At 41.9% G+C, this 19009-nt stretch overlaps 1 protein-coding gene across 1 annotated transcript in view; it reads right to left on the minus strand.

The window, feature by feature from the left end:
* The window catches only part of itga7 (integrin, alpha 7), a gene marked incomplete at its 5' end in the record, with an annotated part of 38795 nt that overhangs the window by 11358 nt on the left and 8428 nt on the right, over nt 1-19009 (minus strand). Inside the window, 10 exons of the mRNA XM_080026234.1 lie at nt 925-986; nt 1125-1220; nt 1665-1792; nt 2201-2289; nt 2683-2879; nt 3124-3331; nt 7291-7422; nt 9261-9516; nt 10059-10138; nt 10811-10938. Coding sequence (XP_079882360.1) covers nt 925-986; nt 1125-1220; nt 1665-1792; nt 2201-2289; nt 2683-2879; nt 3124-3331; nt 7291-7422; nt 9261-9516; nt 10059-10138; nt 10811-10938 — 1376 coding nt within the window. The remainder of the gene's footprint in view (nt 1-924; nt 987-1124; nt 1221-1664; nt 1793-2200; nt 2290-2682; nt 2880-3123; nt 3332-7290; nt 7423-9260; nt 9517-10058; nt 10139-10810; nt 10939-19009) is intronic.

The raw sequence follows: 19009 nt of genomic DNA on the forward strand, positions 1-19009 counted from the left end.
CACTACTTTGGTCAAATGAAAGTGACGTTGCGAAAGTGTGAGGAAGGGAGGGGGAGAGGAGTGCACTGCAAAAACATTGATTTTGAGACTGCAATTTAAGTTAATAACAAATAAAAATCATAAATAAATATTTTACAGAGTTAATTGTGCTTGTCATAATGTAGGCCTAATAAGGTAAAAGCATGGCTTGCAAAAATAGAGTTGATAAGCAAATAAAACATAAATAAATGGGGAAATTATCACACTATTTAAATAATTTTTATTTTATACATACTTTTACAGTTACAGACAAGTGACTAAATTAAGTTTAGATTTAAAATTCCTATTTCAGTTTGAAAAATATAGGTGTAAAGCTTCTTTAAAAACAGCAGTAGAGAAGCAGTGTCTTTGTTTTGGTGATAAGTTGTTTAAATCTCTCAGAAATCTCTTCTTCATATTAAGATATAAAAAATTTTAATTATTCTTGCGTTTATGTTTTATTTAAATCAGCGGTACAACATTTCATTTGAGGGGGTAGAAATGAATTCCGCGCTTAATATCGTATCGTGATATCGTGATATCAATCGCAATATCGTATCGTATCGTATCGTACCCAAAATTTCATATCGTTACATCCCTAGTCAGGACACACAGAGAGAGAGAGAGAGAGAGAGAGAGAGAGAGAGAGAGAGAGAGAGAGAGAGAGAGAGAGAGAGAGAGAGAGAGAGAGCACTTATAGAGCCCACCAGGGGAGAAAAGCATACTGTATATGAAACCTTCCATCCAAAGGGAATACAGTATTAACCAGCTGTGATTGAGTCAAAATAAAGGCTAGTGTTACCAGACAGATAAGGTTGCCTTCCACTGTAAATAGAAATAACTCCTGTCGCTAAAGGGGGGAGAGATCTGAAATCTTACACGAGAGGAAAATGGTTTGTGACTTACTGATGTGTGGCGAGTAGTGTTCTGGGTGGGCTGTGAAGGTGAAGCAAGCCTTGACCTCCATGCTATAAAAAAGAAAAAAGAAATGTCCGACAGGGGAGAGTGGGAAAGAGGAAGATATGTGTCGTGTTTTTTTGTTGTTGTTGTTGTTAAGAATTACAGCAGTATTATATGGATGTGTCTCATTATAACTGTCTTCTCACCAGACTCCGTCCCGGCCCTTGCAGTTGTGCTGCTCCAGATCGATGTATTGAGGTTCGATAGATACCTCTCTGATCACATGGATGACCGGACGAGACCTTAGGGGACACACAACACACACAAGAGATGTGAAGTAGGCAGGACAGTTTACAAGTAAGTAAACATACAAGATTTACTGTTTTAAATTATATTTAAGAGTTGGAGAGCTAATAAACAAATCTTTTTTTACAACCCAATATTTTCTTTTATTTAGCACATTTTATAGGTGCTATGAGGAACTTTTAAATATGTCTGGAACAGTCTTAATTTCCCTCTGATGATCATGAATCACATGTAACAGCAGAAGAGACCATCAGTGCAAATAATGCCATTTTTATACAGTCTTTCTTAATGCCTATGTCATGGGTACGCTCACCCAGGAACAACAGCTGGCGTAGTAAAAACGCTACCACTTTTGTCCAAAGGGGGTGCAAGAATGAACAGAAACTGAAAGTTCCTTGGAGCACCTTTAAATAAACATGTTAATAAATATATATTTTTACCTGAAGAGAACCACTGAATCGTTCAGAGAGCCCACTGCGATGTCTGGATAGTGGTTATTATCAATGTCTAAACCACCGGAGATGGAGTATCCAAAACGCCTCACATCAAAGTCACGACCGTCCAGCACCTGATGGGACAAAAACACTGATTGGCATTCATTCATTCAGACCATTGTTCTTGTATTTGTTATTTTTATCAGATTTTTTTAACACAAAAAAAAAAGAAAAAAAAACAACAACAAACAATAAACAACAAACTAATAATACTGTAGGATCAGACATGGACATCGTACTTCTCATCCAATTTTCATTGAAGCCATTCTACATCGTTGTCTAAATCGCTGTCTAATCTTGAATCTTTATGCATTTCTTTTGTTTTTACTAACTCTTAACCGCAATTTCTAATGTAAGTATCTAATGTATCATGATGAATGTATGCCCCTGTAAAGCCCTTTGAATGGCCTTGTGTCTGAATTGTGCTATGTGATTACATTTGCCTTGCCTTCCTAAACTGTTGTGTGGGACTTGGGACTCACCTGAGCAGGTTTAGTTTCAATCCCAGAGTCTGAGCCTCTGTAGATGAACACTTTGCCATCTCCATCAAACGGAGCCCCCACAGCAATATCTGGACAGATGGTTAAAAAACAGGTTTAGCTGTAGCTCTATGAGACCCAATAGAAATAATCAGCAGTTTACATTTAAATACTTTGAAAAGGAGAAACTACAGAGAAATGATCCTTTTTCGCATATCCCCCTCTCAAGTTACCACACTTCGGAGGGTGTCAGAGCACAGGGTCAGCCATAGTACAGCGCCCCTGGAGCAGTTTGGGGTTAAGTGTCTTGCTCAAGGATGCAAAGGTAGAGATGTTGGACACCGTAGATGTAATACCAGCCACCACTAGTTTTACAACCAACACCCTCCTATCCAGTGCCGGGGATTGAACCAGCGACCTCATGGTTACAGGTTGGCCCCCATTCCTTCAGGCCATCCTACCACCCTAAAACCAAGTCCTCTCACCTCCGTATCCGTCCTGGTCCAGGTCTCCTATGCTGCTGACGGTCATCCCAAACATGGAGTCATATGTCCCGTTGAGACGGATGGGTCGCGCCTGGTCGTCCCAGTGACCGAAGGGGTTAAGGTAAACATACACGGCCCCGCCAATCTCCGCCTTACGGTCAAAGAAATTAGGAGCTCCGACAATCAGATCTGTCCAGCTGAGGAACAGGAAAATAAAGAGAGGATTGAGGATTATGAAGCACTGGAATGAGTTTTAGAAAGAGGAGCCTCTTGAAGTTATTATTCAAAATCACATTCACCAATCTTTACTAATGTGATATCTTTTACAATTTTGAGCTACTTTTACTTCATTTTACTTGAGTATTTATACTTGTTTTTTAAAAAGATACATTTTGGAAAATTTTTGCTTTTATTAAATCTATCTATCTATCATTGCCTCACCCGTCCCTGTTCAGGTCTGTGGTAGCCACGGAGTAGCCAAAGGAAGAGGCCAGCTCCTCCCCCCAGAAGATGTGCTGTGGGACCAGTCGGTACACGTTGTCTTTCCTCAGCAGCACCACCGCGCCCGTGTGCCTGGCCCGGGGAGCGCCCGCCACGAAGGTCAGCTCCCCCAGGCTCATCAGGCCCATGGCAGAATCCACTGAAAACCCTGGAAGGAAGCAAGGCAGCACGAGGGGTCAGGGGTTAGTATTGACTGTAAAGGGCTCACCGGCTCAGCTCCTCTCAGCGTATATACCATGTACCGCTCATCTTCTTACTAATGAAATGTGGGCCCTTAAGTGACTATTGATTTTATGCCAAACTCATGATGGGTGTAAATGTCCTGTGTGCTGTGTTTGCTAAGGGGAATAGTGTGTGTGCTTCCACTGCTAGGAGGAAAGAATGCTGTTTGTGTGTGACACTAACAGAAGGAGATGTATTGGGATTTAGTCTAATGTCTCATGAGATTCATGATGCCGAGGCTCTGTAGCAGTTGCCATAAGTGAAGGCAGTATGTAAACATGCTGGGTGGACGTTAATCAGATTTATATCCTAAAGCGACTCCTCCCTTTGTGTGGGAATGGATGTGTGTGTGTGTGTGTGTGTGTGTGTGTGTGTGTGTGTGTGTGTGTGTGTGTGTGTGTGTGTGTGTGTGTGTGTGTGTGTGTTGTGTGTAGGAATGTTTGTTGGATTGCATATATAAATCAGGTGGAGCAAAGGATGAACAAGTGGAATGGGGGATGGTTGTTTGTGTATGTGTGCGTTTGTGTGTATGTGTGTGTGTGTGTGTGTGTGTGTGTGTGTCTGTGTGTGTGTGTGTGTGTGTGTGTGTGTGTGTGTGTGTGTGTGTGTGTGTGCATAAATGTGTGTTTGTGTGTGTGCATTATAACAAGATAGTGTTTTGAAATGTTCTTATTAAGCTGTGAAAAATAACACATCATATCAAACATTTCAGCCCAACAGAAGCAACCACATGCATTTGCTTCAGCAGTTCAAAATCATGCAGAGGGTTTGAGAAAGGAGGATAATCCATCTATGGGGAGGGGGGGGTGTAGTCTTTTTGGGATGGGGGGGGGGCTATTTGTTAGACCTGAGTAAACATGCATGAGGGCGACAAACAGTGAGCAGCTCCAGGGTGGCAGGTGTGGAATGCAACAGTCTGCATTGCGGGTCCTGTAAAAAAACAACGGACGGAGACAAAGGTGCTACTTCTTCCACAGAGGGTGCTTTTAACGCACAGTCTGCTCCTACAAGGTCGTCTCTATGAAACTAAATGGGAGAATGGAGGCTTAAAGGTGCAGTGCGTAGAATTCATTGGCATTTTTTCAGAACAGACTTGGTAGAAATGTAATATAATATTCTAAAGTGTGCTTTAAGTAATGTATAATTAATTGAAAATAAAAGCTGTTTGTTTCTTCATTCTTCCCACAACTACAAAATGTTATATACTGTATTTTTTATTAGTTTTAACTAATAACCTTTAACTTTTAGTTGAGGTATTGTTGTCTCATGCCAAACTGATCAAATAAATGAATTGATCAAAACTCAAAAGTCATATTTGTCTCTTTATTTATTTATTTGACCTTTTTTAATTATTTTACTTTTGCATGTTATAATAAAACAAATGTCAGTCATTTAGTTTAAAAGGAAAACAAATATATACTTTAATGCTTTAAATGCAATTTATATATTTAACCATAATACAGGAAAAACACAATTTTGGATTTAATGATTTGATGATAATAATGAATACTAGCTGCAACACTGTCTATCATTTTAGTACGCATGCATAGGTGTGGCTGGCATATCATCTAGGTTAGGATCAATGGAAGCATGTGAGTAATAAATGAAGGCTACAAAAGGTCATGTGGGAATTAGTGTTGTCAAGGAGACGGCTCAATACGGAGAGCGGGAGGGTTAGCAGGCTTGAGGTATGTGAATAAAAAGAGGTTTATGGCAGATCCACACACTTAGTAAAGAGTAATAACCGGGAAACCTCCCAATAACAATAAATAGGTTTGTGTTGAGCAGGCTACGGGTCGTAACACACGGACCCCTACGTCCCAAGAGATTCGTAGCAAAATCTAAAAGAACACGCTTTAGTCCACCACTTTTGGTCCAGACTGAAATATCTCAACAACTGTGTAATTGATTACCATGACATTTTGCACGTTAAGTCATGGTTCACAACATTAGTAATCGTATTGACTTTGATGAAATTCAGACTTTTTCTGTAGCGCCACCAACAGGTCAAATGTTTTCATTCATCCAGCGGAATATCTCTACATCTACAAGATGGACTGGAACCGGTTTGGCCCTGATGTTAATGGTTCCCAGATAAATTATCCTGATGAGTTTTCCTTTTAACGCCACAGTGAGGTAAAAAATTGAGGCTTTGAATAAAACTATTACACATGACATTTATGATCCCCTCCGGATGAGTTGCGATAACTCTAGTGATCCCTTTACACTTCATCAAGCGCTATCAGGAGGTCCATAATAAAACACGTCCAATACTAAGTTAACAACCAAATTCCTGTCAAACGAATGACATCTTCTATCCGCCTCAGCTGCACTTTGTGTTAAGTGCCTATTAACAGATGTTAGCATGCTAACACACTAAGCTAAGACGGTAAACATGGTAAACATACAGTAATACCTGTTAATCAGGCATGTTAGCATTTTGAACATATAAGCGTGCTGATCCCAATACAGCCTCATAGAACTGCTCGCATGTTTGTTAGTTCAACTTTTTGTTGTCAGTAAAACAATTTTTCTAAAACTAGGACAACTGAGAAAAACCACCACCCGGAAAGCTTCGTACCGACACACACATGCAGACTGACCCGACACACTACAGACGTGACAGATATCTACAGACAGAACAGACAAACACCCCTCAAAGAGACAACCACCTTGCTATTGTCAAATCAGCAGCTAGTACTAGCAATAATAATATAAATTAATAATTTTCTTTTTTTATGCAGGTAAATGAAATTAACATTTTTGCAGAAAGTGCTTCGTTCTGGATGGCTGTCTCTTTATAACAGTGAGGTAAAGGTGATGATCTTACAAAGTTAAGATCTAAGTTACGTGGACATAATTAGCAGAAAAAGTATTAAGACGGAAAACGGAGATAGAAGGTGGGACTACTTTTTCCACACTACAAGCCCAGTCCGATCCAAAAAAACACACACGAAAACAAACACGTCTCACGCCTACAAACCTAAGTAGCTATTATGAGCTACATCCTCAAACGCTGTGTTGGAGGGCTCCAGAGTTTTGTACAGCAGCGCGTCTTCAATGGGGCTAGCCATGAACAAGAGCCCTATGGCCCCCAAGACAGGACGAGAAAAGGTAGAACGAGAAAGAAAGATAGACAGATAGACAGAGGAAGGAGTGTAGGAGGAGGAGTGATGGGGTGGTGAAATGGTGAGGGGGAAATAAAGAGTGAAAAAAGAGAGAAAAAAAGGGGGAGAGGGAGGTGCAGGTGAGACAAGCTGTGATTGATTTGGTTTTTTGTCTTTGTGGTGGTGACGCAGTGGCTCCACCGCGTAACCATGGTGGAGAGAGGACATTTTCAGGCTCAGACTGCACCCTCACACTGTACGCCCAACCACTTGGAAGTTTTAACATGTTTTCCTTTACTCTGTTTTCAGAAGTGGGGTGGGACAAGGGAGGATAGTATGAGGAGAACGTCACTATTGTTTACAGTGGATTTCTTGTTTGGCAACTATTCCCCCCCCCCAAGAAAGAGAAGAGAGGGACCAATATTGTTGGCTTCATGAGAATTCAGAAGTCACAGGCCACAATAAGCTCTGGGACATTTTCCAACATGTCCGCCCATAATCACATGGGAAAATATTAAAGTGGAATCACATTCTGAGCCGGGTGAGTCACACACAGCAAATAATCCACATGGAATGACTAGGGACAGTAAAACAAATTTTTAGAGGCCCTTTGGCAGCTGCTGCTACTGTTGCTATATAGTTCCTGAGGTGGTTACGATGGCGGCCATTTTGGGGATACAGTCTGAGCCATAATGTCACCCTCCCCTACCCCCGGGGCCCTCTCTTTGCCTTCCTGTGCGTGGTGCAGCAGCAGTGAGCAATGGAGGGCTGGTCCTACCCAGGTAACTGTGGTAGGGCACGGGGATGAGCTCAGCATTAAGTTGTTTCTGATCGGCCACCTCGTAGGGTCCGTCGTCATAGAGACCGAGGTCCAGCAGAGTCTGGTTTAGGAGCTGGACGCGCATCTCGCCTGGAATGGTGAAGGGGTGAGGGCCACACAGCACAGGTATAACGAGAACACATTCACACACTGTCACACACAGCAACAGACGCCAGAATGCTAACACACGTAGCATATCAGATCTATACTACATACTGACTTTCATAGTGTACTACTGTTTTACACTGTAGTTAACACATCGTATTGCTTGCATAGATTTAAAATGATACAACAAACGTCTGGCACATTCACACACACACACACACACACACACACACACACACACACACACACACACACACATGCTGTCTATACTTCTAAATATATTTTCAGCAAGGTGCTTGTGAATTGTATACATTAAGACTAGTGTGCAGTATAGAGCACAGCATTGATCTCCTGTGGAAATGCAACATAAATCAATCCCTTAACTGTAACCGCACCAGATAAATGTCAGGGCTTTTTCTTTGATTAAGCGCACACCACTGCTCTGCATAATCCCTCTGTCCAATCACTAGATTGCTTTATATCAATAAGATTCTGTTACAGTATTGTCCTGACAGTTTACATGGATTGGCTCTCTTATATCTCACGTTATGCTGGGCTTACACCACACGACTTTTCACTCGATTTGACAGTCGCAGACAATCTTCCAATGTCGGACTGAAATCACAGAAGTCGTGCTGGAGTTGTTGCGCACTCCTGTAATCTCAGTCGTTTGGTGTAAGGTGGTCTTCCGACCCGATTTCAACCAGTCTTCTTCCCGTCTTGACGTTCCGACATCATCAAACATGTTTGATATTATCGTTAGTCTTAAGGGGTTGGCTCAAGCGAAATGACGTAAACACTGTCACACTCTCGCATGACAGCGCAGGAGGAGCAGCATTAGTCGCGACCTGTGTCCGCCTGTGCAGGCACTTATTTCGGACACTTTTTCCCTGAAGCCTCGGCTGGAGAACCAGGCTGACGCAACCTTAACACTTTACCATCAAATACAGGGTTGGGAGTTAAAGTTATTGGGGGACGAGATCAGCAAATAAAGATGGTCAAATAACTAAAGGAAGCCCCCCGCTCGGAATATTGAATTAACTTTTTTTAACTAAAAAATCACTATCGCGTTTGCGGAAATAATATTAATCTCAAAGTCAAAAGGAATCTACGTTGTTGTAGTCTTGCAATATGAGACCCCCTGTCTTTTCAAAATCTCACTCTGTGACTGAAAACTAATGACTAGTTGTCTCCAGGTGTGAGTTGATAGTCTTTAGATGTAAGAGGGTTTCAGTCTTTCTTTTCAAAGTCTTTTAAAAGTCCTCTAGTGTAAGCCCAGCATTAGTTGCAACAGTATTACTTGCAATATACATTACATTAATTTATGTCCAATTTAAATGTATCACATTAATCCTTAAAGGTGCGGCCAGCAATTCTGAAGAACGCTTGTTGTCAAAATCAGTGAATATCTCCACACGATCTATTACATGCAGTACTGTGTGTTCACTGAAAAAGTAAATCCAGTTTAATGTAAATAAAGGGGTGCCTACCGTAGCTACTGTAGAAGCATGCTAGTTTACAGAGCTTATAGTATAGGCTGTGTATAACCACTGGACTTCTTCTTCAGCGCACACACACAGTACGGACATGTACTGGATTATGAGGATACATTCACTGATTTTGACAAAAAAGTTATTTTGACCAAATGCGTTTAACATTTGCTGAATACACGTTTAATGCACTTATTTTTTCAATCCCCCCAAAAAATAGACATTTTGCACAGCATTCTAATGGTAAAATATCTCTCTCAACAGGTCTGTCTAACTAGCCTGTCCACAGCCTTTTATCCACGATCCAGCCATGTCAATCAAGAGACCTTATACCTTTCCAGTTGTAGGTTCCCGGAGCTCCAAACAGAATGAAGTTGTTGTCTGGTGTGAAGCTGACGGACAGGCCCTGCTGACAGAAGCCAAACTGCTCGTGCCCCTGGGGCCGGCCCTCGCAGAACTTCCACTCGCCCCCGTCCAGGTCGTCTCTCTCTGTGAGGTCATCGCTCAGCACGTAGCAGCGGCCAATGGGGTCGCGCGTCTCCGAGGGTTGACTGACACGTTGCCTCAGCTCATACAGGTGGGCGCAGGTCTGGTAAAAGGGGGCAGGAATTATATACTGTATACAAATTAGAGGGGTTAATTTTTTTTTATCCTTTACTGTGTTTTTTAAGATAGGGAATGTATTTTTAGGGGTGCATTGGCTGTCAATTGGCCTTGGATTTTGAAATTAAGGCTATAAAAGTTGAAAAACAGTTGAAGAAATATGAGTAATGGATTTGATTACTCATATTACTCTTCTGTATGACCATTTTTTTTAGCAGTATAACTAACAACTGAAACATTTCGAGTGAGCGCTTCTTGAGCTCCTGCGCCAGTGTCGAGGCGGCGACACCAGTTTGTAAACACTGCCATACTTAGAAATACAGAGAGAGTTTAGTGGAGCTGATAGGCTTAACTGACTTTGTGTCAATTAATTTGGCTTTGGCTTGAATATAACCAACATTAATTTATATGAAAAAAGTTACACACTAACTAACTAAACTGAAGCAGAGCATTTGTATTGTACCACGCAAAAAAGCTGTAGCTTCCAGCATTGATGTCTATTTACAGGCAGGTCTTGTCTTGACTTACCACCACCTTCCCTCCGATCCCCTGACTCTTGACAGTGACTCCCAGCCACTGGTTGTCTTTGCTCTCTCTGTCCAGACTCACTGAGGGTAAACACAGACGGAAATGACAGTCATTACAGTGGCCATGTTGTAAACCAATTAGGTTTCCGAGCCACGGTAAGCAAACAGCACTTTGTTATTCAATGGGGTTTAAGTTCAAAAATCCCTTTCTCTAATGCAATGCAAATGACCAAGTATAAGTATAATGTAGAGTAAGTGAATTTATATAGCGCTTTTCCCTGGTTTTCCACAGACCCAAAGCGCTTTACATTGTTTTGTACAGATTCACCCAATCACACACACATAGTAGCTACTATGCAGGGAGCGAGCTAACTTTTCAGGAGCAATTTAGGGTTTGTTGTCTTGCCCAGGGACACTTGGACATATGGCGGGGAGACAGGGGATCGAACGACCGACCCTGCAACCCAGTGGACGATCGCCCAACCCGCTTCACCATAGCCGCCCATAGTTTAAAAGGTCGTACATTTATTTGAAACTGCCTGAAAGCATTTTAGTAGGATGAAAGTTGACAAGTTTGATTTGGTTGTTTTGTCTGACCACAAGTATTCAGGTATCTATCAAAGAGGACTGAGTAAACAAGAAAAAACAGCAAAATATTCACATTTCTGGCATTGGTGCTCAGAGACCAACTTTAGCAAAATGCTATTCACTTCGAACGGTTGCTGATAATGGTTTGAGCTCTAGGATACTCACCATCCCCATCGATATCCACCCTCTCACAGTCGTACTCCTCCGGTGTGATGGGACACTTGAACAACGCTCCTGGTCGCGTGCCCTTCTGCAGACCCTGTCCTGCCGCCTGCGGGGCCCCCACAAGGATCCTGAAGGAACAGCACAGACAGTTAGTTGTTATGTCCGCAATCAAATATTGATTATTAATCTCACAGAAGTATAGTATGTGTCACTTAAGTTTTAAAAGGTGCAGTCAGCGATTCTGGAGTAATTCTTGTTGTCAAAATAACTTTTTGTCAAAATCAGTTAATATCTCCTCGTGATCCGCTACCGTACTGTGTAATCCAGTGTTAATAGCCTAGGTTCTGTAAACTGGTATGTAAACAAAAAGGACCCACCATAGCTAGCATCATACCAGTTTAAAGAGCCTGGGCTGTGTATTAATTAACACCATATTTATTTTGTACAGGTAGCGGATTGTTTGGACATATTCAGTGAAGCATTCTCCAAAATGGCTGAGTCCACCTTTAATACGACTCGAAGATGTAAATCTAGTGGCTGTGATGTCAGCCACACATGACCGTTGTGCATCACCAGCTCTCATGTTATTTCACACGTGACTGGTGGCAGATTTCACTGCCCCAGCCACCATTAACTGTACAGAACAAACACCTGCAGCTCAAACACTATTTAAATCCACATACGGTTAAAAGGGAACTATGCAGTTTCAGGGGAGAAAGATTTATTTTTTTAATTTTCAGAGCCTGCAGTTAGTTTAAGAAACATGTTTACTCTACGTATTATTATTGAATAATTATATCATCATAAATCAAAACAAACTTATTTTGAGGCACCTGGAACCAAACCTAAGACTAATATGTTGTACAACAAAATGGTGGGCCCTGCTGCTGTAAACAACAACAGTGAAGCAGTACCTGCTAAGGTAGTTTACTGTGAACAGTGTTACAGGAGTCCAATTTTCCTGAAAGAAAGTTTGTTTATTCAGTTATGAGAATATACCTTAGAAAATGTTTTCTTCTCTGCCACACTAAAAGTTTCACAGTGCTCCTTTAAATATGCCCTCATGTTATCTTGTCGTTAAATTGATTCAAAACAGCTCTGCAGTTTACGGTATCTTTCTTTGTGTGCTATCACCTGCTATCATTCCCGACTATCAAGGCAAGGGAAGGTTTTATTCTCACTGAGGTGGTTGCTGATATTTTGGGGCCAGTGTCACTGCCCTCTGCCTTATTAGGAGCGGCTGATTCAGGCTAGCATGCTATTTAAAAACCCAACGTTGAGCCGCATTCCACCCAACACCGTCAGCCATGGCACATGCATGGGAGCGAGACGTGGGCAAACAGAGGCAGAGGAAGAGGGAGATCCCAGAATAAAGATCAGATTATAAAACGACAATATGACAAAAAATGGGAGAGGGATCAGGTTTAAAACTGGGTGATACAACAATAGCAATTACAATGTGCCTGCTGCTTATACATATCATTATAACAATGATGTTGGCAAATGCTTCGCTCAAATGTATGACTAACAACTGTCCGCAATGTCTGTGTAAATTGTTCCCATCACCACCAGCCCCTTCATATCTACCTTGTTATGTACACACTTAAATTAGAATTATCTCTATGGAAGTATTTTGCCTATAAATACAGTGTAGCAAGCTGATAGCAGCACTGTGGGAGCCATGCACAGACAGACAGACATCTGTAGACGTCTGAGTGGTCCCAGACATTCTCATAGACCAGGCCTTACAACAGGGCAACTCATCACACTAATGTTCAAGTGCTCAGAGAGATTGTTGTTTGATACAGTACATTCTGTAAGTTTTTTTTTATACAGGTAGTACCCATTGAGACCGAAGACTCTTTTGCAAGGGAGACCTGTTTTCCTTTCCCACGTTACCATTCACACACACATTCATACACTGATAGCAGGCTAACTATCAACATTCACACAAGGCAAGGTGGGTGAAGTGTCTTGCCCAAGGACACAACAACTATGACACAGTTGGCAGGGAGGGGATCGAACCTCCAACCCTTTGATCATCGGCCGACCCGCTCTACCAACTGAGCCACAGTCGCCCCAAAAATAAAAATTATAATATTGGCTCAACTCCAACAGTCTTTTTGATGATGGCTAGTGCTGCTAGCAGCGACAGGGCTCTGCAGAAAGTCATGTTGGGTTAGCTAAAGACTCTGGTCCAGAGTGTAATACTTCTAACTCTATTGTGCTACATCATTTGCTCATGATCACACAGATGTTTACTCTCTGCCCCACAGAAATAAATTGTTTGAGGGTCCTTTTCAATTCTGCATCACTGTCTGTTAAAATACCATCAGCTTTTATCACAGCCAAACACTTTATCATCATTAGCAGAATGTAGGGAACTGTGTGATCAGTAACACATATTTAAGGATGCACCTGTAAAACTTGTGGAGGCACTTGTTCTCCTCTTGAATGGTGAATAGGCTTCAAGTTAAAGTAGACTAAATGTAACCCTACAGCTGGAAGACAATTGAAAATAATAGGAAAAAATTATAAGTGAGTATCTGAATGATCAAGTGCCAAGATTACAAATGGGGCTAAGCGCTAACTGTAAGCATACATTGTGTAATCATGGTATAGGTGTAGCCTTCTTCGTGCTACCACAGTAGCCTATGTGTTAACAGCACTGAACCAGCAGTTAGTCTTAGAAAAGTAAGGTCAAACAGTTGTGTTTGTGGGCCACTATAGGCCACTGACACATTGTTTGAAGGTGATGGGAAAGGGGAGAGTCCAACATGGAAGACAAGACTTTCTCATTTTACACTATGACAATAGCTGCCACCCTGACTCAACTTCTTTTGATCCAATCCAGTGTTCAAAAAAAACTTTTGTCCTCACTTTCTACCTTTCCATAACACACACACACGCACGCGCACGCACACGCACACGCACACACACACACACACACACACACACACACACACACACACACACACACACACACACACACACACACACACACTGAAGCTACTACTGGTACCGCCCAGGCTGCCAGACAACTCAACTTTCTATTTTCTACTCCTGCCTTCTCTTTCCTCTCAACTATTTCTGTTGAGGTGCAGCCGTGCATGTCTCAGGAATGATTCCCCCCTCTCGTTAATGAGACAGGACCCAAAACAGCCACCCAAAGTGAAATAATGACCGCTGCTACACATCACTGGTGGTCCACATGAGAAAGCCCTGACCGGACAGTGTGTGTGTGTGTGTGTGTGTGTGTGTGTGTGTGTGTGTGTGTGTGTGTGTGTGTGTGTGTGTGTGTGTGTGTGTGTGTGTGTGTGAAGCTAGCAAGAAGACATGTTAAACACAAGTGATGTGATTAAGAGGAACGCACATATCACATAAACCTGATAAGATCTGATGCACCACATTCCAGGGAGCTCTGGTTTGTGTTTAGGACTTAAGGTGATAAACACACACACACACACACACACACACACACACAGACGTGCAGATACACAGGCAGGTGTCATGGTGTGAGGTGGGAGGTCTGTTAAGCTGTTATACCACCAGCATTTGGAGGAGAGAGTTGGAACGCTCCCAACCATAACCTGTCTGTGTGCCTTAACAAAATATTCAGCCAACTTTTTGAGTCAAATCTGAGTCAAATATGAGATGTGGTATTATACTGGATGCATTTTATGACTATGATTATGTGTTGTATGTATAATGTTACCTGTTGCAGGGTCCTTCCATGTATAAAGAAATACCACTAACACTAGTTGTGTGGCAGTTCAAGTTGTGTTCTATTCTATTCTTGAATCATTAATCAGTTTCAAAATATATCACCCTCGCCATGATAGATTAATTCATCTATTTAAAAAACGAAAATTGTGAGAAAAATCACTGCAGTACATGAAATGGTTAATGGACTCCACTTATATAACGCTTTTCCCTGGTTTTTACCAAAGTGCTTTACATTGTTTTGTACACATTCACTCAATCAAATACATATTCATTCATACACCGATAGTAGCAGCTACCACGCAGGGTGCAAGCTAACCATCGGGAGCAATTTAGGGTTCAGTGTCTTGAACAGGGACACTTCCACTTTGTGGAAGGGAGGCGGGGATCGAACCACCGACCCTGCAACCCAGTGGACGACTGCCCTACCCAGCCTCCCACACAAGCCCTATTTACGTTTCATTTCCACATACCAATTGATCTTTCCCGAAAATGAAAGGCATCTTTGTGTGACCTGTCTGTAGTCCTTTAAAATACAAAACAAGGACATGTTGTCTGTGCGTCCTCAACTCAACGTCAGCGTCAGCACAACAACGCAGAACATTTAATGTGTGAATCTGTTTGTAGGAAGATAAGTGATTGAGTTGAATCATGGCCAACATACTGACTGGCACACATGTCCTACATTTGACACAGAGATAATGTCAGGCTGACTAATGCCTTCTGTTCTTTGCCCTTTACCCACTTCTCAGCTTATTTCATTGTTCAAGATTGAGTCAGACAGTATGATCATGATCTCCTTTGCCAGGCTCATCTTTCAGTGTGTGTGTGTGTGTGTGTGTGTGTGTGTGTGTGTGTGTGTGTGTGTAATATGAGTCCCTGTGGGTATGTTAAGCTTGGAGGACATATCAGTGTGGTGAGTGTGACGGTGACGCTGCAGTGAAATACCCACATGAACTCAGACGCCACAAAGCCGGCACCAGCATAACTGAACTGTGTTTCTGTGTGTGTGTGTGTGTGTGTGTGTGTGTGTGTGTGTGTGTGTGTGTGTGTGTGTGTGTGTGTGTGTGTGTGTGTGTGTGTGTGTGTAATTTACATTGATGGGATGTACACATAGATTAGATCATGCACCTGGGCACTGTCTGCATCGGTGACCCCCCCTCCCCACTAACACACTGATTACGACAACACTGAGAGTCCACAGTCAAGCTATTGGCTCTGTGAGACGGTACCTAGACACAGCATGGTTATGCTTAGAAGTCTTGTGTTCACCATATGCACCATTTTGGTATAGCTTGTTACCATGTGAACGTTTGCTAAGTAGCACTGATCACAACATATTACTAGCTGTAAGGAGGACTTTCACTCAGAAATGTCAACATCATAACTACATGAACACAAACTTGTGCCAATCCATCACATAGATTTTGAGATATTTAGGTCTGGACTAAACCATGAAAACCATGCACTGATAATAAATATAGACAAATTGCATTATCCATCACAAATGACTATTGGGACAGAACATCAGCCAGCCAATAAAAGGACCCAGCTGTCAGTCAATCGATACGTAATTAACCCCAATCAAAATGAAACTTATTATAAAAAGAGGCATTAGTAGAATTGTTTGATTGTCATCTTAAACAATGTGATTTTGGGTATCCAGCATGAAAATGTCCATGCTGCTGTTATCTTGGCAAAGATTTTTTTATTTTTGAATTTAAATTAGAAGCAAGGTATCCTGTAATTTGTGTGTCTGATTTTGATTGCATCTCGGATTAATGAATTATGGTATACCAGTGGTCAAGGATGCTGCTTTCAAAGGAAACCATAACAGGATATCACTACGCATTACATTTCATATCCATTCGCTTATCAGAGGGTGATATACAACCCCACCCTCCATTTGCATATGCATGTTTTTCCAGCTAATCATCACAGACACAAGACAGACACACACTGACTGGACGTATACGCTCACATGTGTTCATTGTGGGGACCCATGTGCAGTGACCCCAACATTTTCCACGATCCAGACCAACCCCTCCCCCATTCACACACACACACACACACACACACACACACACACACACACACACACACACACACACAATCCCATCTTCCTTCACTTTCCTCCCCCACTCTCTGGACTCACATCATAGCTTCCCATGCAGGCAGTGAGAGCGAGACAGCGACTGGACATTATTGATACAGTGTACATTATTCAGACTAGATCTTATTCTCAAAATATGTATGATTTTTAAACTATGCAAAAAGCTCTGCCAAAGATGGTTGGTTTAACTCTGACAACCTGAAAATTCTATTTCTGATATTACAGTAAGGCACTTGTTTTCTCTTGCAGGATGCATGCTCCTTGGGTTGACGAAATTCCCCTAATCTTGTGTTCTGAATTTTGAAATCCCAGTAGAATTCCTAGAAGGCCCTGTTTTGTTTGTTTATATTAAGAGAGGAATTTTAATCAGACTAGAGAACAATACTAGATAGACAGATAGATAGATAGATAGATAGATAGATAGATAGATAGATAGATAGATAGATAGATAGATAGATAGATAGATAGATAGATAGATAGATAGATAGATAGATAGATAGATAGATAGATAGATAGATAGATAGATAGATAGATAGATAGATAGATAGATAGATAGATAGATAGATAGATAGATAGATAGATAGATAGATAGATAGATAGATAGATAGATAGATAGATAGATAGATAGATAGATAGATAGATAGATAGATAGATAGATAGATAGATAGATAGATAGATAGATAGATAGATGCAGAATAAACTGAAATGCTTAACAGCTAATATAATCTTGTTCTTCTTTTTAAACCTAACCCTTCCCTGGTATTTTCCAGGCGTGGACCTTTTAAGGGCTAAATAAAGTTTGTGAAATGTTGACTCACTCACTTACACCCTGAATATTTCCAATATTTGAAATTGAGTGTTTGAGGAGCATTTCGAGCTGATCCATCCTAATCTGCCAGCTCACAGCGTTTAACATCTGTCCCATGTGAGAGCAGTGTGAGGCTGCTGCTCTATGGACTCTGACTCTATAGGATCAGCATGGGGGCCAGGGGCTCTTTAGGCCTTCTGTTGCCCTGGGGCAACACTGTGACCTCTGACCTGGACACACACACACATACACACACACACGCAATGGAAAACATACACACATGCCAAGGAAAACATGTGCAAGCATGCAGACGTTAATAAAGGCATGAGGGTACAAATGGACCGGAATATGTGTTCATAAACTCATTTGTGCCCCCCCCCCCCCACCCCTACACAACACACACACACACACACACACACACACACATACACACACACACACACACACACACACACACACACACACACACACACACACACACACACACACACACACACACCAGACAACAGAAGGCTGTCCAGCAACTGTGTAAACTAAGTATCAAAACACACACTGAATGCGGCCTGTCCAGCAATGTCACGGCTCTGACACACTCATATAAAACAGAGCGGCAGAAAATGCCATTTTCACACCTGACTCCGGTTTCTTCCTTTATGTTTTTTCAGATGAGGAAATGACAGCTGAGAATGAGGTGACAGAGCTGTGAATCATCAGGTCTTTAAACATCTCACGTGTCTGTCCCACTCTGGGCAGAAGGGGAATGGGTAAAGGCAGGAGAAAGGGCAAAAAGAGAGAGACAGAAACAGCTGCTAGGACATTCAAAATCCCCTCTATTGTGGTTCACTGCCCGCGGATGTGACTCACCTTCCTGCTTACGCTACATGCTTTGTTGAAAGACATTGGCAGTTTGATATAATTTTTTTTTAAAGAACATGGAAGTCCATTTCAGGGAGGAGAAGGGTACAACCACTGTGCTTTTCAGAGGACAATGGTAACCCCATCTTCACTTCACATGCATCTTTAAACAAGCCCTGTAAGCTCGCCACCTGCCCCACCAAGGATCAATAAGTGACCAGCCATGGCCAGACATAGATGGGGTAATGATTGGCCCTCAGGTCCAGAGTGTAAATAGGACAGAACCCCCTACACCGTTCCTTTGTAACTCCTCCTTATCTTCACTTCTCCACTCGTCCATCTATTGATCCGCCCATCTAAGTGCACTCTATTAGCCTCTCATATTATGCCTGTATTTTAGTTGCTCTTTCTTTCCCATTCTTGTTTGGATGCTAGTTAAGGTCATGTGCATACCGTAGGCTGGGACCAGTTACACACTGGATGGATCACACAGCCAGACAAAAACATTCATTATGTCACACCTATGATCAATTTATAGTTTCCAGGTCACCTGACCTGACCTTAGGTCATTGTCATTGCATGTGTGTGTGTGAGTGTGTGTGTGTGTGTGTGTGTGTGTGTGTGTGTGTGTGTGTGTGTGTGTGTGTGTGTGTGTGTGTGTGTGTGTGTGTGTGTGTGTGTGTGTGTGTGTGTGTGTGTG

Source organism: Ammodytes marinus (assembly GCF_949987685.1).
Source record: "Ammodytes marinus genome assembly, chromosome: 4".
Lineage (NCBI taxonomy): Eukaryota > Metazoa > Chordata > Actinopteri > Uranoscopiformes > Ammodytidae > Ammodytes > Ammodytes marinus.